At 40.4% G+C, this 24,438-nt stretch overlaps 1 protein-coding gene and 1 long non-coding RNA gene across 3 annotated transcripts in view; one reads left to right on the forward strand and one right to left on the reverse strand.

Moving 5' to 3' along the window:
• The first annotated feature begins 6 nt into the window (after positions 1-6).
• On the forward strand, positions 7-5,059 carry SPRY2 (sprouty RTK signaling antagonist 2). The gene is made up of 2 exons (XM_029936545.1): positions 7-407; positions 3,268-5,059. The coding sequence occupies exon 2, from the start codon at positions 3,319-3,321 to the stop codon at positions 4,264-4,266; it is 948 nt and encodes a 315-aa protein (XP_029792405.1). The 5' UTR covers positions 7-407; positions 3,268-3,318; the 3' UTR covers positions 4,267-5,059.
• The window catches only part of LOC115289393, a 57,544-nt gene continuing 35,940 nt past the window's right edge, over positions 2,835-24,438 (reverse strand). For both annotated transcript variants that reach the window (XR_003907602.1, XR_003907601.1), the window contains exons 4-5: positions 5,258-5,388; positions 2,835-3,026 (exon numbers count right to left, since the gene is read on the reverse strand). This is a non-coding gene — a long non-coding RNA (uncharacterized LOC115289393). The remainder of the gene's footprint in view (positions 3,027-5,257; positions 5,389-24,438) is intronic.

Consider the following 24,438-nt stretch of genomic DNA (forward strand, 5'->3'; position numbering starts at 1 on the left):
CGCGCCCCCGCGCCCCCTCCGCTCCGACGCGGCCGCGGCCGCACGACTTGGCCATCTGGCCGTAGATTCTCTGTGAGGCCGTTTTCTTTTTCTCCTTCGCTCATCTGCCGGGAAAGGAGACTCGCCGTTGGCGCTTCGGCCTCCAGTTCATTGAGAAAAAGGAAATACTCCGCGTGCATTTCTAGAAGGGGGGTCGCCCCCAGCCCCGAACCCCGGAGTGTTCATCGGCTAGGGACTTGGCTCGGGATTTTCCTCGCCCTTTTTCCTCCCGCCGATTGCTCGGAACTTGGACTGAAGGAGAGTTTAGAAAGAAGGGGGAAAAGTTTGCATCGGGGCTGGATTTTATTTGCACATCGCAGGAGGAAGAGAATCCAACGGAGAGGGGTTGGTGCAAAGCCGCGATCACGGTGAGGCACGTTTGGCTCTTACCCTCCTGGCGCCGTGGCCGGCGCGTTGTGGGCAACATGGAGTAGATGAATTCGGACCGGGAGTGGGGTCTGTCTCCCCTCGGGCTTCTCTTTCTCTAACCTCGCAGGTTCCCAGAGCGGGGTGGGGGGTGGGGGGTCCAGGGAGCTGCCTGTGGAACTGCCTCGCCCCGGGCTCGGCCTGCCTCGGCGGAGGCAGCAGTGCGCGCCCGGCGCGGGGTCCCCGGCCCCGGGACCCCACGCGCCCGCGCTCTGGGGGGTTGGGGTGGCGGACGGCTAGTCGCGAGTCGGCTGCTGGTCCTGCATTGGCCGCGAGTTCGGCGCTGAGAGCGGGAGAGGGAGGGGGACCACTTTGTGTTTTCCAGGTCCCCGTTGTAGGCGCCTGCATTTCTAACCTGTTCCTCTCCGGGGAAAGCGAGTCCTGGGTGACGCTGTCCCGAGGCAGGAGCGCCAGCAGGACCGAGGACGCGCGGGTCGGTCGCCTCACGGGGGCAGCGAGACCCCGCGAGCGAAAACTGGGCAGGGTGCCCGGCACCGAGGCCAGCCGGGTGCGGGTGGGAACGTCGCCTGCCGGGGCTCTGGTTCGGAAGTGCAGCTCTTTCTTTTTTCCGCTCTCTGTGGTCGGCCTGGGTCACGCTTTTTTTATTTTTGGAAGATTGGGCTGACCTAGCACAGGAAGAAAGTCATCAAGCGGTCGCGATCGTTTTCCATTACCTGAAAATAGGTAGCAAAAGAGGGTAGTTTGATTTCCTTTGAAGGGCTGATCTACTTTTTAGTCGCTGCTGTTGCTTTGCATTCGGAATCTTGTGCGTTTTTTACAAAGCGATTTCTGTGCTTGCCCCACCCTTGTGCCTGAAGTCTTTTCCCCGTAATCCTTAGTCTGATCACATACTGTTCTTAATGGGGGTTTCTAAGCACTTTCTGGGTGGGGAATGGGGGAGCATGGGGTGGTGGGGGGGTAGTCGGCGCTGCGAAGGAGGCCAGGAATGGGCAGCAGTCACTTTTGTTAAAAAAAATAATAATAAATCCCTCCCAACCTCCCACCAAAGATGCTATTTTCCACCGCAAGCAAATCTACGCCAAAAGTTTCCAGCCCAGGGATCTGCGACCTGCACACCCAGCTTATTCAGTGAGGCCCTGGGACTTGCCCTTCTGTATAAAGCAATTTTCCTTTCCCTTTTCCCCTCAACCCAAAAGGAGATGGGTGTGTGGATTTTCGATCAGTACGTGGTGGAATTGCCCAGTGTGCGTGGGTTAGATCTCCGTCCCGGCCGCGTCTAAGTCGGGGCTTTGGGCTGCCGGGCTCGAAACCTGTGCCCGACGCTCAAGGGCCTTTGCCAGAACTCCCTGCAGTGGGCTGCGTGACCTCTGCCTGGGGGTGGAGTGGCTCCCTCCCGGAGGTGGCAGTTCTCTGGGGTGGGGTATACTTTAGCCCGGAGGTAGGGAGGGGGAAGTGTGCTCCAGCGTTTCAGGGCAAGTCCCCTAGGGAGGCGCCGGCACCCCCCCCCCGCCCCCAATCCCCCGCCTGCTTGGCAGTCTTGGGATTGTGTGCTGGGGGAGGGCAGTTTAGCCCCTGGGCTGCGTCAGTCTCCCCGGAGAAAAGTCCCCCGGGCTCCGACTGTGTCCCCACCTGCTGGGGACGGTGTTGGGACGCCGATAGAGCCGATAAACGGAGTGAAAGCAAAGATCAACGGTGGCTTGTCTGCCTTTCTGTTGCAAGTGAGATCCGGTTTCCAGCTCTGCCTTGCTCCGAATGGGAGACGTGTGTCACCTGCCTGTGTCTCTCTTTTATAAAAATCGGAGATTGGATAAAGGTCCACTTTTGCCCGTTTTTGTTCATTGTAGACTTGGCAAAAGAGATGATAGTTTTGAAATTTACAGGGGGATTGCAATTACTTGTTAGAATGATAGATTTGAGACATGACACGAATTTTTTAAACACTTCCTGTTATCAGTAGTCGGTTTTTGCTCTGAATTATTAAGGTTTTGGAAATGGGCAACGCAATTAAGATTTTTGATGTAAATTATTTCTAAAACAGAAAGAACAATCTCTTAGCTACAGAATTTAAGATGTTCTCCTAGACTATCAGGCTGTAAACTATTTGATCCCAAAGTTGTTGAGAAGTTGAAAATAAGTTCCTCTTCTTGTTGATGATTGTGTGAAGTCTGCTTTCTTGTGTTCCTAGTGGCTAACAGGATTTGAATTGATTTTAGTTTATAACTTTTGCTACTGTATAGTTAATAATGCATGACTTGTAAAATTTATAACTTCCTTGGGGGGGCGAATATTTTCCTTTTTGCAAGTCACATTCATTCTACAGTATTCTAAAAAGTTCCTGAATACTGGATAGTCATAGTTAAAGGTATCTGATGTAAAAACAAAGTAAGAACTCAGAAAGAAGTTCTAGGCTGTATTTATTGATGTTTAAGGCAAGAATGACCACGACAAACTTAACCTATTTCCCATTCTGAAGAAGTATTCAACTTTTACATATGTCGGCGGCCGTGTTCTCTTCTAACATTATTTTCTTGCAATCTTTACTTTGAACCCGAACCTTGCAGTTTTCTGTTTATTTGCATAAGGAATCGTTACCTATGCAACTGAAACAAAGATGAGCTTTGTGTTACTACCCAACACAGGATTAGAGAATTGTCAGCACCCAGCCGTAACCTGCACTTTTTGGTGTGGCACTGATCATACGGCTATTCTGACACCCTCCGTAGCCACTCATTTCAAATCCTGTTTCTCTAGGCGAGCGGAAAGCCAAGAGTTAATCCAGGTAGGCGGAGAGTGGGAAGTATCCTGGAGTGTAAACCAGCTCTTTCCTCTTGCTTTCCGCAGGAATTCAGATGTGTTCTAAGCCCGCTGGAGTGACCACACTTCCAAGACCTGATGGAGGCCAGAGCTCAGAGTGGCAGCGGGTCGCAGTCCTTGCTGCAGGCACCCCGTGACGGTGGCAGGCCGCGCGGGGAGCCCGACCCCAGAGACGCGCTCACGCAGCAGGTACACGTGTTGTCTCTGGATCAGATCAGAGCCATCCGAAACACCAATGAGTACACAGAGGGGCCTACTGTGGTCCCGAGGCCTGGGCTCAAGCCTGCTCCTCGCGCCTCCACGCAGCACAAACATGAGAGGCTCCATGGTCTGCCGGAGCACCGCCAGCCCCCCAGACTCCAGAACCCCCAGGTCCATTCTTCCGCCCGAGCCTCTCTGTCCAGGTCCATCAGCACAGTCAGTTCGGGCTCTCGGAGCAGTACGAGGACAAGTACCAGCAGCAGTTCCTCGGAACAGAGACTGTTGGGACCATCTTTCTCCTCGGGGCCTGTCGCTGATGGGATAATCCGAGTGCAGCCCAAGTCGGAGCTCAAGCCGGGTGAGCTCAAGCCACTGAGCAAGGAAGATTTGGGCCTGCACGCCTACAGGTGTGAGGACTGTGGCAAGTGCAAGTGTAAGGAGTGCACCTATCCTCGGCCTCTGCCATCAGACTGGATCTGCGACAAGCAGTGCCTTTGCTCAGCCCAAAACGTGATTGACTACGGGACTTGCGTGTGCTGTGTGAAGGGTCTCTTCTATCACTGCTCTAACGATGACGAGGATAACTGTGCGGACAGCCCGTGTTCCTGCAGCCAGTCTCACTGCTGCACACGCTGGTCTGCCATGGGCGTCATGTCCCTCTTTTTGCCTTGTTTATGGTGTTACCTTCCAGCCAAGGGTTGCCTTAAATTGTGCCAGGGGTGTTATGACCGGGTTAACCGGCCCGGATGCCGCTGTAAAAACTCAAACACGGTTTGCTGCAAAGTTCCCACGGTCCCACCCAGGAACTTTGAAAAACCAACATAGCACCATTAGTCAGGAATATGACAGTAATAAGGATTGTCTTTTCTTGGTTTTTTTCTTTCTTAACGCATATGCAACCAACTAAACAGTTAGAATCTTGGCACTGTTCATAGAGGGTTAGGTTAGCCTTCGATGTTTGCAGTGCAACGCTTTCTGTCCGTGTGCCGTTTTAACAGATACGCTTGTTAGAACTCAGCTAATGGAGCTCAAGGTATAGGATACAGAACTTGGGGACCCACGTGTTGCATAAGCTAAAACGACAGACACTCCCAGGCAAAGTTTTTTTGTTTGTGAATAGTACTTGCAAAATTTGTAAATTAGCAAATGACTTTTTTTTCCATTGTTTTCTCCAGAGATAATGTGCTATATTTTTGTATATACAATAATATTTGCAACTGTGAAAAACACGTTGTGCCATGCTCTGTGGCACAGTCACAAAATATTATACTAATATGTTGTACATTCGGAAGAATGTGAATCAATCAGTATGTTTTTAGATTGTATTTTGCCTTACAGAAAAGCCTTTATTGTAAGACTCTGATTTCCCTTTGGACTTCATGTATATTGTACAGTTACAGTAAAATTCAACCTTTATTTTCTAATTTTTTCAACATATTGTTTAGTGTAAAGAATATTTATTTGAAGTTTTATTATTTTATAAAAAAGAATATTTATTTTAAGAGGCATCTTACAAATTTTGCCCCTTTTATGAGGATGTGATAGTTGCTGCAAATGAGGGGTTACAGATGCATATGTTCAATATAAAATAGAAAATATATTAACGTTTGAAATTACACTGAGCTGTTTTGTCTTATTTTACCTTGGCTTTTTGTTTTTTGAAGTGAAAGAGACCACATTTTATGTTAAGACTAGCATTCCCATGAAATAGTTTCACTTATCGACAAACTCTTCAAAGAGGAGATGCAGTGATTTTTTTTTTCTCCCAGAGATAATTCTAGCAATCAGAAGGGAAATAACCGAGCGTTTGACTCACCTGCATTAATCACAAGTGCTTGTCTTTGGCCATATCGTTGGTCCTGTTCTTGCCTTTTAACAGATATGTTGGCTCCTCTTCTGCATGGTTTTTTTTACTTTTAAATCTTAAGCTTCATTCAGGTGACTTCCCTAAAAGATTAACAATTGGATTTTTTTCTTTATATACAGAATGAAGTATTAAGACTAGCCATGAGGCTAGTTCAAGACCAGAAAAACAAGTTTAGTTCAACATTTATTGAATGTCCTGTGTCAGGCATGCAGTTTGCACAGATCAATGCTTGTAATTGAGGCAAAAATGTTCTCTTCACTTAACTGATTATGGTGCTATTTTTTCCAGTCTTTTGGTTTCAGACTCAAGTTTATCACCATGAGACCAAAAACGTCTTCTGTTAGGAAAGACACGGAAATTATAACCGGTTTTGATTCAGGTATTGGATATCATGAAATTTCATCCAATGTAGGCCTCATAATTCAAGCCCAAGGAAGCCAATTGAGAGGCCCTGTCTTATTTAATCAAATTATCCAGAAAATTGGTTAAATCTTACTTTGGGAAAAAGATGCAACATGGCAAGAAATCCCCATGTTTGCATTTGTCTTTGGGGAGCAAATAACACTGCAGGCTGCTACAGCCCATCTCGAGAAATATTAGGGTTCCTTACTTGCAATAAGTCACTTCATTAATTAGTCACTTTGTGGATACGGATTTTTTTTTTTCCCTTCCAAAGCACAACCTCTTAGTGCCAAGAATCACCGGAAGTCTAGGAAATGATTTACCTGTCACTGTTTAATCTTGTTTCCTGTTTCAGAGGCTCCTCTTTAGGTCTTATCCCAGTACAGTTGTCTTGTTTTGGTTTTTAAAATCAGCTTTCAAGGAAATATACAGCCTCCTAATCCAAGACATTACTGTAAAGACCTTCAGAGTCCTCTAAACTTTCTCCAGAAAACAAGGTTAAATTAATTTAGAAATGCTTTACTCTAAGTTTCAACTTTGGGATTCTGAGTGTTGCAATTCTAATACTCCTAGATTTAACCCTGATGGTCTAAGAGAGATTACAGTGTTGAAAAATTGACAGAGCGTCTTGTTCTTTGTATGGTTTTCAGGATTTGTAACACAAAAACTTTGACTGATTAGCTTTGCGCATCAAAAACTGACATACACACTGATAGGACTTCTTCGGTACAGAAATTGAGTTTTTTTTTTTCCAGCATGCAAGCAGCTTAAGCTTTCCAAGTGTTCTAGAGACACATTGCATCAAATGCAGTCAGTTGGGTGTTTATTGAAAAAGTAAATTAAGAACCCTCCCCCATGGGTGCCTAGGAATTTGCATTTTTAATCACTCCACTAGTCTCATACAGTTTGAAAACTGACTGACCTGAGGAATTGCTTTCTAATGTCGTGTTTTTTTAATGGAGTAGATCTAGCATAATTCACTAGCTTGAATTTACAATCTATTGATGACCACCTGAAGTTAGAAGAGACTTTGTATAAGTACATTTTAAGTCCTGATGGGAACCATTTATTTTTTTATTTTATTTTTTAACTTTTTTAATGTTTTTTATTTATTTTTGAGAGACAAAGACAGCATGAGCAGGGGAGGATCAGAGAGAGGGAGACACAGAATCCGAAGCAGGCTCCAGGCTCTGAGCTAGCTGTCAGCACAGAGCCCGATGCGGGCCCGAACCCACAAACTGTGAGATCATGACTTGAGGCGAAGCCGGAGGCTCAACTAACTGAGCTACTCAGGCGCCCCTGATGGGAACCATTTAAAGATAAATAGGAAAATTGGATTCCTCAAGATGCTTCCAATGAAATTGCAAAATGTTTAGAATATATACCAGTATAACATTTATTTTCAGAATATGGAAAATTAAGTTTCTATCTAGACAGATTGAAAACAGCTGGTCCTGTAACTTGAGCGAGTGAAAGTTTTTAAATGTTGCAGGTCATCTTGAGATGGAGGAATAACCACAAGTCCCATATAAATACGATGAGTTTATAATCCAGTGGCCGTTATTTTGATACTGTGATAGGTTAAAAGTATGATACCTGTCAACCGACTGCTAAGCAGTTAGGGAGATCTTAGCTATAGTTTCTGGTTTCTAGCCTTTCAATATTTTTTTCCTCTCTCTTTTTTTTAAAGAAACCTGTACAGTCTCTATATTGAGAATAATTTAAGGACGACAACATGACTGTTGTTACTTTAAACATTCATTTATGTGTACTGAGACTTTAAGGTCCTGTCAAATTTCTGCCCTGTTGGAGCATGCCCTGGGGATTGTTGGTGAAAGAAAGCCAAAACCAAGTGCAAGTACTCTCAACCAAACTTTTTGCATAACTTTTTTCCCCCGATACACTTTGTCTCCAGGATTATTTGCCTCCAGGATGTATCCGGTAAGATATTGATGATGCCAGAGGAATGAATTTGATCTTTGCACAGTGTTGTGAAGTAACTGATGTGTAGTTGATGAGTTTGATGTAATTTATTAACTTGAGCATATAGGTCAAACTTTTCAAAGTTTAATGGGTTTAGAGTTTCACTAACATTTATATTCACAATTGGCCGTTTGCCTCTGCCTCCGTCTCTTAAATGTGCCCAAGGACCCAGATCTAGATGCAAAATCTCAACTTTGAAAACTGGTTAAGTTGTAGATCAAGAACAGTTTGACATCTTGTTCAGAAGATTTCACACTATGTTTTAGTAAAGAAAAATGAAAATGGGGGAGGGGCACCTGGGTGGCTCAGTCATTTGAGCCTCTGACTCTTGATTTGGGCTCATGTCGGGATCTTTGAATCCTGGGATAGAGCCCCGCTACCCCATCAGGCGCCATGCTGAGATAGAGCCTGCTGGAGATTCCTCCCTCTGCCCCTCTCCGCTGCTCAAATTCTCTGTCTAAAATAAAAATATTTTTTAAGAAAAAAATATATGGCATTAACTTGCCATATCAATATTGTATCATGAACTAGCTACATCAATATTGTATCAGTATTGGTTTTCAATATTCATTAAGGTAAAAGTTATGTTAATTCCTATTCTAAGATAGTTGCCCTATTTTCTGTGACCTACCAAGTGTGGGTGGATCTCCGCTGATGGAAGACCAGAGCAGCGTTAAGAAAAATAAGGACTAACTGATTATCAGAGAGACTATACATCTGGAACATTTAATCGCTGGTTTGGTCATTCCTGGGAGGATAAGACTATATACATCCTATACTCGGATTTTATTTGGTGCCCCACCATTATCCTCCGTACATCACAGGAGACAACCATGGGAATGAGAGATGACATGTGAACACTAATGAGAGTACATCTCTGGTCAAATTAAACTTGAAATATTCACTTAGAGTCAAAAAAGAAAACAGGGGAGATAGAAATACAGCAAATAAAAAAGATCAGCATTGAACTTTATCCATGGCTAGAAAATGTTTCACATTTTTATCTAAAACTGCATTTTGATTGATCCAAAGAATTTTTAAAAGCCAGGCTTATTTGGCAATATTTTTTTTTCACAAACTATTAAAGGAGATTCAAAAGAAGCTTTTTTCCCCCCTCAAAACAATCCTAATGTGCAGAGAGAAATACATAATTTGGCTTAATTCAGGGACCCACTTGGAACAGAATTTGGGCACCAAAATAATTTGGCATTTCAATTCATTTGGATGTCTACTCTTTACAAATCATAGAGCTAGTTGATGCAATACAAAAGGAGAATGTCAGCAACTTTAATGCAAGACAGGACTTTCATAGCAAAGACACAAGCAAGGTGCTATGAGAATACAGAAACTAGAAAAGCACAGACACATTTTCAATAGCAGTTTGCTCTCCAGGTCTTTGCCATAGTAATGGTTACTGCTACAGAAATAACCAAAGGATTTTGCTTAGAGAGATGCAACAGAATTAGTGTTACTCATTAAATAAAACTATGTTCACCATGCTCATATCCTAAATCCTAAATGAAATGTAGAGATATTTGATTAATATTTAAGCTGCTCTATCCTATGTTTATTCTTAATTTTAAGATTCATGATTCACTAAAACCTTTCCCTAAAAAAAAAAAATAGGTAAAACATAAATTCTGAAGATACAGAGCTAAGAAATAGGTTGAAACAATTCATCAATTTTTGTTCTTCCAGTTTTTGCTGGATATTACCCCTTGTCATTAGCTCATAATTTTCCCTTGCTTCTGTCCTTTGAAAAGGATAAATACTTATTAAGAACAAATTGGGGATAAACAAGTAGAAGGGAAAAAAGAGCATGTGTGATAGTGTAAAAGGCTGAGCTTTGGAACAAAAAACAGTACCTGAGACCTGGCTGCTCCAGTTCACGTGACCCCCAAACCGAGGTGACCATCTCTAGCACTTACGGTGATACAACTCACGTATTTTGACATGGTTTTGTGCTCCAAACAGCTCTGGCTTATTGACTTGCATCAAGAGGGCTTGCAGGCAAGCAGGGCTCTGGTAAATACCAAATCTGTATCATCTCTCATTACTCAGGCTCAGTGCACTCTGTAGCCCAGGCCTGGTTTAACTGCTCAAAAGTAGGCACAGAGTAGTCATCATATCTAGCTGGTCATACCAGAAAACCATTCCTGAAACTCTTGTTAGAAAAATCATCTTTCTTTGTAAGTTCAGGACAGCATTTAAGGATGTATATCTAATGGTCATTGGGAACATTATAAAGCTTAGTAACCAAGAGGCCCTGCATGCATCAACAGTAGGGCGTACAGAGCTTTGAGATACATTCAGTGCCTACTAGGTCGGCAAGCTAATGGCTAGGATGCCCCAAGGGATGTCTATTTCTCACCTGTCACTGTGCGAGTGAGGAACTGTCCAGAAACAGGAGCAGTCATACCGTCAACATCTGCATCCGGTCTAGATGCCACCTGCATTCTCAGCTACCCAGTTAGGATACAGCCTAATGAATTTAGTTCAAACATTCACTAGCACTCTACTTTCAAGCTTAAACTTTGGAAATGGATTCTTTTACAGACTATTGGTCCGACTGTAATCATCTGTGAAAAGTCATAAGAAAAGAACCCAATAATGTGTCTTCTGGGTCTTTGCCCTACCACATGAGCAATCAAAACTACAGGCCTCGGGGGCAATTGCTTTTTACTGAGTTAATGTTTATTGTGTATCTTCAGTGTAGACGATGTTACAGTAAGTGGAGAGGAAAGCATTCACTAGGTCTGTGATTGTGGACTCGTGGATTAACAATGATGTTCATAGCCCTTTGGAAGCTAATCATCTAGGACTTAGATTCTAAGTCATAGAAAATGACTGGTAGCATTACCCACTTGCTCTCTTAGGCAATTTGATCCCCAAAGAGACATTTGGCAAGGTCTGGAGATAGTTACATTTTTCACTACTGGAGGTGGGAGGGAGGGAACTAGGGAACCATTGCAGAGGTGGAGGCCAAGGATGCCACTAAACAACTAACTATGCCCAGGACAGTCCCCCATCATAAAGAATTGTTTAGCCCTAAATGCCAATAATGCTCAGTTTCAGAAATCTTGCTATAGAGGAAGCTGGGGGAGCAGTGGAAGAATGGCAGAGGTCCTTCTGATATGGCAAGGAAGGCTGTCAGCTGTGGGAGGGAGGGTGACTTTGGAATTTCCATTCTGAGTGCTAAGCCTCTGAAATTCTTCTAATGGGAAAATGCCCTACATTTGTAAATATCTATATATGTGCAATATAGCTACTTTTCTGTAATTCTTTAAGTTCATGAGCTTTGGAGATAAGCCTGTATGCAAATGTACTCCTCTGTTACTTATTAGCTGTGCAGCCACAGGCAAGTTACGGAACTTCCCTAAACCTAATGCCTTCTCTGAGAGATAGTAACTCTTAACCCAAAGGTTATTGTGAAGGTTGAAGAGAGATGTGTAAAATATTAACCCTTGAGATTGGTATAAAGTAAGTACTAAAGAAGTATTTACTATTATTCTGTATTTCAGTTGAATTATTTTTTAACCTCAGGCACAATGTTAAATACTAGAGATGTAAGACGGTATCTCCTGCCCTCCTAGAACTTGTCTGCAGGACAATTTAACAACTATTGACTATACAGCATATTACATGTTATAACAGATTTAAAAAATAAAGAGAGAGAGGAAGTGATTAACTCTATCTTGGGTGTGGTATGTGGGATCAGGAAGTTTCTCAGAGTGGGTAATGTCTGTAAAGGAACTTGATGGATTCTCTAAAACTGAGGTGGTAGGTAAGGAGTCCACAGACAGCCTGGTGTGAAAGAGAAAAAGATTCTTTCTTAAATGTAAAAAAAGAAAAAAGAATTGACATGCAGCCCAATGGGTTGATAAGTTTCACACAAATATTTCTTTATAAGAGATTTAGTCCTGAAAATTAGTTGCTAATAAATATGTATGTATATACATGTATGTGTGTACATACATGTACTCAGGAGATGCACATCTTTAGAATTTATTGATGTTGTAATTGCTTCTGACATTTCTTAATGGACATAAATTTGTTTCAAGTAGCAAACTGACGTAACTATTCCATAAAATTCACAAGATCTCTTTGCACCAAAAAAGCACATCAAATGAAAACCTACTATAGGATGATTCTGTAAATGAAATTATTAGCTATCCTACTCCAGATTTAATTAATCTGTATTATGAATACTATCTTTTAAGGTCTTTGAAAGCTCTTGGAAAAAAAAAGTGGATTATCAATTATATTAAATAATATTCTAGTTTAAAAAAAAGATGTTGGGTTGTTAAGATTAAAGATCTTTTCAGAAGCCCCTTCTTTATATACTTATCTTTGATTGTTGCTAGGCACTACCATGTTATTTTCTTCCTGCTCATCTATGTAGTTGACAAATTGAAGCATACATTTAAAATAAAGTTCTCTTGCAAAAAAGCCACAGGTAACTCCATTTGTAAAGCAATGAAAGTTTTCCTATAACATAATTAATATAGAAGTCTGAAAAGAAAAATTGTGCGAAACTGTTAGTGTTGAATATTAACCACCGGAAGATATTAGAAGTGGCTTCATAGGAGGAACATTGACCATGTATCTTGAGCAAGTTGCTTAACGTCTCCGGGGCTCAGTTTCTCCCCTGCAAACAGTAGGTGATAATACAAACTTCATGAGGCGCCTGACAGTGAAATGAGACACTTCTCTTTGAATATAGTATCTGTTAACAGGGAACTGTTAAACAGGTGTGGTCAGTAATGTAGTTATATGCTCAACATACTATAATTTCTCCACAGAGAATGTGTACCTGCATATATGTGTGTATATCTCTGTTCATGTGTTTGGTGCATATATTGACTTTTGTAACATTTCTACTAAAAAAAATAACTATGTCAACGAATTTATATACTTCAGTTTTATCCAATGTTAGTTTCTGAGCACTATCAGAAAGAAGAAATTTAGGAATTCATTCATAGTCCCAAGTACTATATCTTTACATTGATAACTTCATAATTGGATTTATGGCAATGTTACTGATTTAGGTGTATTTTGGCAAGATGGGGATGCTGTGTTAAGGGAGATGGGGCTAGGGATAAGTGTCCGATTAGGGAGAGCCCAATACTGGCATATAGGAGATACTCAGTGAAGGTTTTTGATGAATGGATGACTCAATGCATGAACTCAATGGAAAGTAAAGGTATACCGGAGCCAAGCAAGGAAAGGTATGAATAATAATAGATGGTAAAATGTAAACACCCATGGAATGGTTTAGATACAATATAGCTCTTCAATTCTAAGATGAACATTTGTATTCTCACTTGGGCATCTCTGAAAACAGGATGCATCTTACAATTGCCATTCATTGTTTGCAGTGCTTAATCTTGATCATTGCTATTCATATTATTCCACTCCAATTGAGTTAATATGTATTGTTGGTTCAACACATTTTAAGTTTTTTTAAATTAATTAATTAATTTTGAGAGAGAGAGCATGTGTGAGAGTGGGGGAGGGGTAGAGAGAGAGGAAGAGATAGAGAATCCCAAGCAGTCTCTGCACTGTCAGCACAGAGCCCAAAGTGGGGCTTTAACTCACCAACCATGAAATAATGACCTGAGCCAAAATCAAGACTTGGTTGCTTAACACCCAAATGAGATACCCAAATGACCCAAAGAAGGATTTTTTTAAGTAATTTCCACACACCCAATATGAAGCTCAAACTCCCAAGACCAAGATCAAGGGTCACATGCTTTACCAACTGAACCAGTCAGGCACCCTACTTTAGTCGTTTAAAATGTCTTCATGAAACAGCATGGAAATGAAAAGTTATCATGTACCTGGTAAGCAAGGATATTATATTAAATATTGTGTTATTGGCCTTAAACTTAATGGTAAGAAAAAAAATCTGTTCTTGGACAAATTACTCTGATCAAACTTTTCTTAAAAAAAACAAGTGCTTTATAGAACCTAAGAAAGGGAGAAACCCATAAATACATGAATAAATGAGAGAAATTTTAAAGCAATGTTAAGCTAATATGACCAATTTACATATCTCAGCAGTCTAATGTTAAGATTTTGTCATGAACTTTTCAGCAGTACATTCACTTTACTCATGGTTCAAAATATTGGTGTTTGTTATAATTCACGGTGTCTTAAATTTTCAATCTGGTAGCCATTTGAGATATTTACAGAAATGAGCAATGTTCAACCAGGGTACTGAAGACAGATGAAATTTTGTCTGTTTTTTAAAAAAAAAATACATAGTGAAGAGGTGTTCTGGAAAGTGAAAAATCAGGAATGAGCAAATCCTGTCCAGGGGACAGAGAACAGATGGGTCTGGCTGAAATGCACATTCATTCGAGGGAGACGTGATAACGAAGACTGGAAACAGATTTGGCCTCAACTCTGAGAAATTTGAATGTCAAACTAGAGAACCTGGATTTTGTCCTAACAGGTCTCCCAAAATCTATTTTTGGCCATTCCATAACATTTTCCAATGGACTGTAAAAATGATCCTTCAAAAGTGTATTCTAAACATTTGATCTCTTTTTAAACAGATGTGATGACTTCCTTTTGCTCTTTGAACAAAGTTCCAGTTCTTTCAAGACTCCAAATGATCTGGTTCTTCCCACTCTGATGCCTGTCCCTCTGTCCCTTAACACCCTAGCCATCAAGGTCCACCTATTCTCTTTTTTTAATGTCAGTTTCTTTCCTTCCCTCAACACATCTTTCACAAATAGTATTTCCTTTACATGGAATCTTCTCTATCCTTAACCCTCATCCTACATCCATTCACCTGGGAAACTCTTACTCCTCTTTTAAGAGTTTGTGAAAATACACCTCCCAGGGAAGCTCCTTCTAACCCCTCATTTAAATAACATTCCCTTGTAACTGGCTTTCATATTAAGTCTTTTTCTTTCATGGTACATAATACAACTGTAGCTATATAATTATTTATTTGTGTGGTTATTTGTGGAATATTTCTCTCCATTAGACCTTTGTTATTTGGTTCACAGCTGGGTTTGCAGAGCCAAGCCCAGCACCTGGTACATAGAAAGTGCTCACTCAGTATTTGATGAGAAATGAAGGAATAAGTTCAATTGAGAATAAAGATATACTGATGGTTTCTACGGAAAAGAATGAAGAAGTAGCCATGTTAGAAAACTCTGCTGATGACTTTAGGTGGAATAAATTACAAGAGTTAGAATATAGTTGAAGAAAACTTATGACTTCCTCCTTTCATGGATATTTATGGGGCAGCTGTACTAGGTTACTGCTCTTCCTTATTTACATATCTATCCTTCTACTGACCTGATTGCAAAGTTTCTAAAGGCAGAAATGAGTAGAGCATATGACTTCTGATTTCAGGGTAGTGAGTTCAAGCCCCGTGTTCAGTGCAGAGCCCACTTAAAAAAAAAAGACAAAAGAAAACTTCTGTTTCCTGTGCTATCACATTCCTGGCATAAAACAGGTGTTCTCTAAATATCATTCGAATGAGTGTTTTTTAGTTTTTATTTATTTATTTATTTATTTATTTATTTATTAGTAGTCTCTATAGCCAATATGGGACTCAAACCCATGACCTGAAATGAAGAGTTGCAATCCATTTTGACTGAGCCAATGAGACACTCTCTGAATGGGATTTTATTAACACAATCCAACCATTTAGAGCTGAGTCTATTATGATTTTATATGTATACATTTCTTATCTTAGATACTCATGACCCTTTAAAATATATTTGTTTTTTCCGTAGCTGAGCAGCTTCTGCCTCTATTTCATCAACCCAAACAGAAATATGGACAAACCTTCCTAGTGGCAATGAGTTAGATTACAGAACTGGAAAGAGTTTTATTATTATTTTCTGTACCTTTGGTAGTAGTCAAATAGAGCGAGCAACAATTTCTCTCATTAACCTTTTCCTTGCCCCAGAGCATTCACTGGCCTAAAATCAAAGGACCTTCACATGCTATGAAGACACGTGCCAAGCCTAGCAGAGATAGAAGCATAAAAAGAAAAGGAAAAAGAAGGGGAAAAAAAGCATCTAAAATTTCTGATCATGCTGAGTAGGATTTCTCTAACTTAGCTCTGTACATAATCACCTGGAGACACTGTTAAATATAGATTCTGAACAATAGGTCAGGGAGGGAGGGATCTGAGATTCTGCATTCTAACAAACTCTTACTGATGCTGGTTATACAGATCTTGCAGGTCGGCGTATCACCCTTGGGACGGTGTATTAGTTAAGGTTCTCCAGAGAAACAGAATCAATAGGATACACACACACACACACACACACACACACACACACACACACACATAACACGGGGGGAAGGAGGGGAGAGAGATTTATTTTAAGGAATTCACTAGTGAATATGGAGGGTGGCAAGTCCAAAATCTGTAAAATAGGCCAGCAGGCTAGACACCCAGGAAAGAGCCAATATTACAATTCAAGTCCAAGTATATCTGCTACCAGAACTACTTTCAGTTTTGGAGGTCAGACTATTGAGGCCATTAACTGATTAGATGAGGCTCACCCACATTATGGAAACCAAACTACTTCACACAAAATCTGCCAATTTAGGAATACCTGAGTGGTTCAGTCAGTTAAGTGTCCAACTTCAGGTCATTCATGATCTCGAAGTTCATGGGTTCGAACCCCATGTTGGTCTATGTGCTGACAGGTTGGAGTCTGGAGCCTGCTTTGGATGCTGTGCTCCTTCTCTCTCTGTCATTCCCCTGCTCATGCTCTGTCTTTTTCTCTCTCTCAAAAATAGACAAACATTAACAAAGTTTTAAAGTAAATCTTCCAATTAAATGTAAATTAATATCATCCAAATAAAACCCTCCAAACACCCAAAATAAATTTGACCAAATATCTAGGTACCATGGCCTACAAGATAATATATAAAATTAACCATCACAAGCAACAAGGATCTAGGAAAACACTGGTTCTTAATTAAAATAGTTATGTCTAATTGGCTTTGCCTTTAAGCCTTTAGCAATGCATCATATATTAACTGTCTGATGACCAAAAAATGGGGCTTTAAAAAATGAGACTTTAAGAGGAGCCTACATGGCCCAGTGAGTTAAATGTCCAACTCTTGATTTTTGCTCAGGTCATGATCTCACAGTTCATGGGATCAAGTCTGGTGACAGGCTCAGCACTGACAGCATGAACCCTGTTTGGGGTTCTCTCTCCCTGTCTCTCAGCCCCTCTCATGCTTGTGTTCTCTCTCTCTCTCTCTCACTCTAAATAAATAAATAAACTTTTATATATTTAAAAAATGTTAATGAGAGCTTAAGACTGTTGTATTAAGCACAAAACCATATTAAAGAATATAAAATATATTTCTCTTCCAAAAACTGACAAATATCATCACATACATAAATAACTTTACAAAGGAATAGTTTAATATTCAAACTACCTAAAGCACCAGGGAGCCCCACTTAGGGGCTCGATCCCACAAACTGAGATCATTGCCTAAGTCAAATTCAAGAGTCGGATACTTAACCTACTGAGCCACACGGGTGCCCTAAGACTATTCTTTTTGTGAACTGTTTCATTATTAAAACTATGGTGCATCTCCACTGTCTTTAAGTTTCTTGAAGTTGGACAGGGCAAAGGATATTGTATTTTCAGTATTTAGCATGTGCTTTAATTTGCAATATTTGTAGCACAAACACACGTCAATAAACAAAGCACTTAAATGGCAGCTTTGGCTATGAAGCAGCCACTTCCCTTCTTTTGCAGGGTTAATTAAGTAGGATAAAAATACAGCCATTTTAAATTAAATATCATTATGTACCAATGTACCCTACCTTGTTTTTCCCCTTGAGTTCTAGACCCAAACCTTAATGTGAAAAGTGGGGCCACAAATGTGCAAAACACAGTAATCATTACATTGTATTGAACAGAACCCTATTGTTGCTTTCACATGCAGTATCTCATTTTGAGTTTTGATCCTCACAGCTAACCTGGAGATGCTTGTAGGCTAGATATTCATATTCCTATTTTACATAAGAGGAAATTGAAGTTTCTGTAGATGACAGAATTGTTCCAACTCACACAGTAAGCAAGGGAAAACATCTCCAAACCCAAGTCTCATGGTTTGATCACATCACAGTTGCTTCTTCCTATCAATGCTTGCAGAGAAACATCTCTTAAGTGCATTTTGCACTGATAACATTTTTCTTCTGGTGTCTTCATACATGGGTAACAGACTGTCATTCAAAATTAAGATATTACAAATTATATTCTTACATGGTGTCTCACTATTCCAATGGTAATTGCCATCACCATTGTTACTACTGCTTCAGTGAGTAGTGATCAATTTGGAAACATATCGAAAGAGAAAGCCATGAAAATATATTTTCCATCCTCTCTATGTGTTGCATTTTAATGAACCAGAATTGAAAAAGTTGTTGAAAAATTTTAAAGAATGTTCTCATGGTCCTTGAGTTTAAGAACAATTTATCTAATAGCTTACTCAAAATTTGCCATTTAATTCCCTGGTTAGTTATCATTTGGAAACATACCATTTTATTTTAATTGATATTCTTAGCTCCAATAACTATAGAATGCAATTGTGATTGTTCTAATCAGACTCATCTAAAAATGGACAAAGTGCTAAGAATTTAAAAACTGAAACACTAAATTTCATATTCTATTTGAATTTGGTAGAAATGCTAAACGAGGTTTGTCCAAGGGATGTACTAGAGTTATAATTGCAAGCTTCCTAAATTCTAGGATTGTTCCTACTGTAGTTTTTTCCCTCCCGTATAGGAAATGAAAAAATGTTGACCTATTGAGTATGGCAGATCCACTGTTATTGTTTTAATTTGTTGTCAGTCTCAGACATTTTAAACTCTAAGATTCACGTCTGCAAATGTGCTTATTCAAAAGAACAAAAGAATTGAAACTTTTGCCAAGTTCAACAGATTTGCAGGTAGTTAGATACATATAATTATCTGCTTATTTTGTTACCCCCCAAAAACCAAGTCTTTCCTAGGACTTCAGGTTTATTTCCTTTTACAAGAAAAGTTTTTGTGCACACTTTGAAGGGAAAGATGAGACAAGGATTTGACTTAAAAGGCCAAACCTTCTCTTAGTTTCCTGACGAAATCCTTGCTACCAAGCCTAAACTTTAAGTAGCAATTTAAACAGTAAATAAATTCTGCTAATGGTTATTAGACTGCTAGCTGGGGAGGTTCATATAGGGAGTAATTCTAATTAAACAGAGAAACTGAAGAAAGCTGAAACGTTTCAAGAGCAGATTTCATCTCCCATGCCTCATTTAGGAATATAAAATCAGTTTCTATTGTGAGGACAACCTTTCAAAAGATTGCTCTTTTGCTATAAAGAGGTTGTATAACCTTCATGTTCAAGTTTCACATTCTTTTTTCAGTAGCAAAGGGTATTTTTATTGCCCAAATCCAATTAAAGCCTTGCTAAATCACCACATCCTATTTTAAGTCAACAATAACTTACCTCCCACTTAAGATACAAAAAAGGCTGACTTCAGCCATTGTAGCAGAAAGTAAGAATTCCCGGTGGTTATATAGGGCTTGGAGGAGTGGGTGTCAGTCTGATTCACCCTCCTCTTCACCTCGCCTTCGGCACCCAGAGCTCACATGCCTTGCAGCCCACTACGTATAATTGGTAAACAAACGTAGAGAGGAAGATGGAGGTAGAGTCACTAAGCAATTGATTTAGTCAGCCTCATGGTCAGTCTTGCCAATGCTAAGTTTAACTGCATAATTCATGAATCAAGAGAAAAAAACACGGGTGTGGGTTTTGTGGTAAAGCTAAGCTATGAAAGTTTACAGATAAAAATTGTGGAGTTGCATTTGTTGTGTTCCTTTCTCCACTAATATGAGTTAGCACTAGTTTGATACCCCTTGCTGGGATTCTTTGACCCGTTTGTTCTGTAGGTATTAAAAATATACGAGAGCATCTAATATAAGAGAGACTCTAGTATATTCATTAAAAAATTGTTTAATGTATTTTTATTTTTGAGAGAGAGAGCATGAGTGGGGAGGGGAAGAGAGAGAGGGAGACATGGAATCTGAAGCAGGGTCTAGGTTCTGAGTTGTCAGCACAGAGCCCAACGCGGGGCTCAAACCTACGAACCTGGAGATCATGACCTGAGCCAAAGTCAGTTGCTTAACCAACTGAGCCACCAAGGTGCTTCTGTTGATTTTTAAATGTAGTATGATTATGATAATTGAAAAGAAAAGCTTGGATATTCAGAGAGAAAGAAACTACTTTATAATTTTTGAAACTGATTTTTAGGGGAGCTCTCTGAGCATGGAAGCTACAGGAAAAATGTTGTTATTCTGCTCTGAGTTTCAGGTCATGAATCTATCAGCTGTAATGGCCAGAAGGAAGGACCTTGTGCCTGCTTCTACCCCCCTCCCTCCTTCATTCAGCCATTCCCCACTCCAGTTGCTCCGTGTGGAACCAGAACAAATTATATTACTGTTTTGTCATAGTTAATGTCAACATCATTAAGGTAGGTTGATCTATGGCAGGGGATATATGTGCTGGTAGGGAGCACATCTAAAACACTCCTGTGAGCCATCTTGCTTATTAATTTGCTTGTTTTACTAACAGATTAATTTCCTACAAAAATAAATAGTCCATGTATTTCTTTATTCTACTTGCTCATTGGTACAGGAACCCAGAAAGAGCATGAGCTTTTTAGTCTGTGATACCCTAACCTGATCCCTGTGCTACCAGAAGAAAACCACGTGACCTTCAGTATCTTAAGCTCTCTGAGTTGCTTCATCCTTATTGAGGAAAAAAGAAACTACTTAATTCTCACATTTTATAAGAATTCATTATAAGGGTTTGCATTTCCAAGTCCAGCACCTAGCTGATGGTAGATGGAGATAAGTGTGGGTTCCTTTTTAGCTCTGATTTTCTGTATCTCCCAATCATATCAATCTCTGATGTGACAGCCTGTGTCTCTCCTATTAACCATGGTTTTGCTGTCTCAGCTTTGGATATGTAGTTAAGCAAGACACACAGGCTGAATAGTGTGAATAATTCTCTTCCTACAATAGTGCCCTTCTCCTGCTCTGAAGGATTACATGGAAAGTCCTTTTGAGGAGTCACATTGTTTCTCTCTTTTGCAGGGTGACCAGCATTTCCTGGAGTTGCTCAAACATCAGGGAGACAGCCCCTCTAAACTCTGGGTGTATCCCTGGATGTTGCTTTTGAGCCGCTAGGTCCTCGGCATTATCTGAGGAATAATCACGCGGTAAAGATTCTCCAAGTTCACCCAACACTAAGGTCCTGCATAGTCTCTGCAAAATACAATTGATGGGAGTCCTTCCCTTTTATAATTACACTATTATGGCTTTAGGGACAATACACCTACACCATGGGACAAGACCTTATCTTGGACTGTGGAAAGGAGTTCCGGAGATCTAGCACGACCACATCGAAGCGCCATGCATGCGCCATATGTACAAAGCAATGGCAGTATGCGATCCCGAACCACCAAGTGGTTCCTACAGACAACCTAAAATGAAGCTGTAGAGACTGCGCTGGCTTCTCTGTTTCCTCACATCCTCTCCTATGTATTGTTCCTGCTGCTGTGAGTGCAGTCCACCAAAACAACAGGAGCAAAGGGAGTCACCAGAGAACACTTCCTTGAGTGTGTCCTATCTCAAGGTCATTATACTGCTTATATCATCCAGATTTGCTTCCCATGCCCTCACTCTTTATATCACCTTTAAGAGTTTAAAGCTGGTGAGTATAAATTGCTCATTGAAAGACAATGATAAGGATGCAGTTTTATGAAGCAGTTCAGCAGAGACATCCTACAGACAAAATTCCAGAACAATAAAGGCCACATCAAGGAAGAATGCTTTATGAAACAATTCTTTGATTGCTTGCTTGCCCAAAGAATGGCTTTGTTCACCTGTAGAACATGGTAAATTACTGCAGTGAATACTGTGCACCAGGGCTCTGCACCCTGGTCGGGAGGCTATTTCTCTACAAAAGGCATCTGTAGTATATTCTTCCTAAGTCAGAACATGTGGAGTGAATGTATTTGTGTGTGTAAAAGTGCATCCTTCTATCCCCTTTTCTGCCTAAGAAAGCCTAAGACACCCTTCCCTGTTTCCTGAACACAGCGGTCATTTGGAGATCTGGCTTGGAAAACATCTGAGCCTCTTGTTTTCCCATGGAGAGCCTCCTACAAGTTTTCTTCCTGAATCTCAGAAGTGATCACATAACTCTCCTGCTCAAATTTGTCCACACCAATATAACCTCTGTAATTGACCCCTTTGTATCCAGCTCTACCAACGACTGCACAATATCTCTCCTTCCATCCCAACTTTACCCTTCCCAAGTAGTCTCCAAGTTCCCAAACTGATATTCAACATTTATTATTAAAACTGGTTTTCTAAGCCTGGAATTCCCACCTTCCGTTTTTCTCCTCATCTGCACCTTAAATTCCCTGTGCATCCCACCTCCTCGAGGATGACTTCCATGATGCCATCAGTCAGAATTAAACTCTGCTTTCTTTAAACTCTCACAGCACCTGTTTTGACCACTGGTATACCTTGGATTTTTCAAGGATTCTCAACTGTTTCATTTCCTCCTCTTATTGCAGATTCTCTCCCTGGGTCAAGTCATCTATCCCCATGGTATTAGCTACTCCTGAAAACTGATTCCAAAATTGATATTTTCAGCTCCAACCACTCCTCTGAGCATCCCAGTTAAAACCTGCTCCTTGAGGCGGCCTGGCTGGCTTAGTTGGTAGATTGTGCAATTCTTGATCTCGGGGTTGTGGGTATGAGCCCCACACTGGGTGTAGAGATTACTTTAAAAAAAAAGTAAAATCTTTATAAACAAAAACAAAACCCTGTTCCTTGGTCTGTTCCCTGCTCCTGCCCTGTGTTGAATGATATTATCATCATCTGTCTAGTCACTCAAGCTATATTCCAAAACCACTTTGACTTATGTTTCTTCCTTTTCTTTCACATCCAATGAATGTCCAAGTCTTGTCAACTTAATCTTGCAGATGGCTCCAGCATCTGTTCCCTTTACTCCACTTAAACATGATCAGACACCAGACTTTGTTCATTTCTTGCCTGGAATATTGCACTAAGCTCCTGGCTTGTTTTCTCTTCCCAGTTAGCTTGTGTCTGTTTTGCCTTTCACATATTGCTAGTTATCTTCTTAAAACAACAATATCATTGAGAATGTCTTTCCCAAAGACAGGTAGAATCCAAGAGCTAGATATGCAAGTAAAAACTGGCAACCAAGTGTATGTCCTTGGGAGAGATACACATCTCTTTAAGCTTCCGTTTCTTCAAGGCTCAATGGAATAAAAATAGTACCCACCTCATAGGATTTTTTGTGATAACTGAACAGTATAATGCACATGTTTTCAAAACAAAATTCATTCTATAAGCTCTGTCAAAATGCTTCAAATATAAGCTCCTATTACATTATTATCATCACTATCCTCACTTTCATCCTGGCTAAACTCCTCAGTGTTGGAAGGGTGACTGGTTAACCATCGTTAAATAAAAGAGAATTTTATTAAATAAATAAACTCTAATAATAAGCAGGTTGATTGCAAATCAATGCCTGCAATTTGGAACATTTGCTCCTAGAGCTCATAGTTGAAATCACTATTTATTCCTTTGTCCATAGTATTTTAATATGTTGTTAGTCCTCTTCCAATGGGCTGCACACAGCTTCTTTTCGCTCTACTGGAATATGTCTTCTCCTATGGCCCCCAATTTAAATCCAAAACATGTCAAGAACTTTATGTTTTAGGGCTCATCAATCCAAACAGAAGTTCCAAATTTGATGAAACAAATTCAACTCTTTTGCTGTGGTGAGGTAAAGGCACTCAGAGCATTTAATATATATTACTCTGCTGCTTTAAAAATTTAAGTTCTTTATTACCATAATCAAAAAGTCAAGACACTTCATAACTGGCTTCCATGTACATTTCCAGAGTTATCACCTTTCACTCCCCCAGTTCCCACGCCCAGTGCAAACACACTTTAACCTGTCAGCTATACTTGTAAGATCATGTGTTCTTTTTACTTAATGAGCGTGATGAATCCAGAATCTTCTTCCCTTCCTTTGCCCAGTAACACATTGTCTTATTCTCCTAGGTCCATCTTTAATATTAGCACTACAATAAAGCCATTCCCATGATTGATTTCTTTACCTATCCACAACTTTCTTTTGGACTCCCATGCACCGTTTAACTGGTCACAAACATGAATAAATCACATCACAGTGTAGTTAGCTTTATGTATCTGAGTGTCCTCTGGGTGGATCAATAGCTTCTTGAGGATTTTTAATCTTTATACAATAATGTCTAAGATAGCACCTGGCATATAGATATTGACTGGATTGTTTGTTGACTAGAATACAGGCTATGATGATGTTTAGTACTTCCTTTATAAACTGACTTTCATGAAGCTATTTCCAACCAAGTTTTCCCAACTAGACTGTCAGTTCCTAGAAGGCAAAGACCATGTCTTATTCTTTATATTTCTCAGAAGACCTATAGCATTTTCACCATAGTAAGCTTTCAGCTTGATTGGATTAGTGGCTTAATAACAATTGTTCTGACCATGGGGGATGTTTAATTGTCAAAGATTTGGACAAATAAATGGGTGTACCCAAGGTGGGTGGTACAGGAGAGGTAAAGAAGATACTGGAAATATCTGGCTTTGGAATCCACTGACCTGCACAGACGAT

Source organism: Suricata suricatta, chromosome 4, assembly GCF_006229205.1.
Source record: "Suricata suricatta isolate VVHF042 chromosome 4, meerkat_22Aug2017_6uvM2_HiC, whole genome shotgun sequence".
NCBI classification, from domain to species: domain Eukaryota; kingdom Metazoa; phylum Chordata; class Mammalia; order Carnivora; family Herpestidae; genus Suricata; species Suricata suricatta.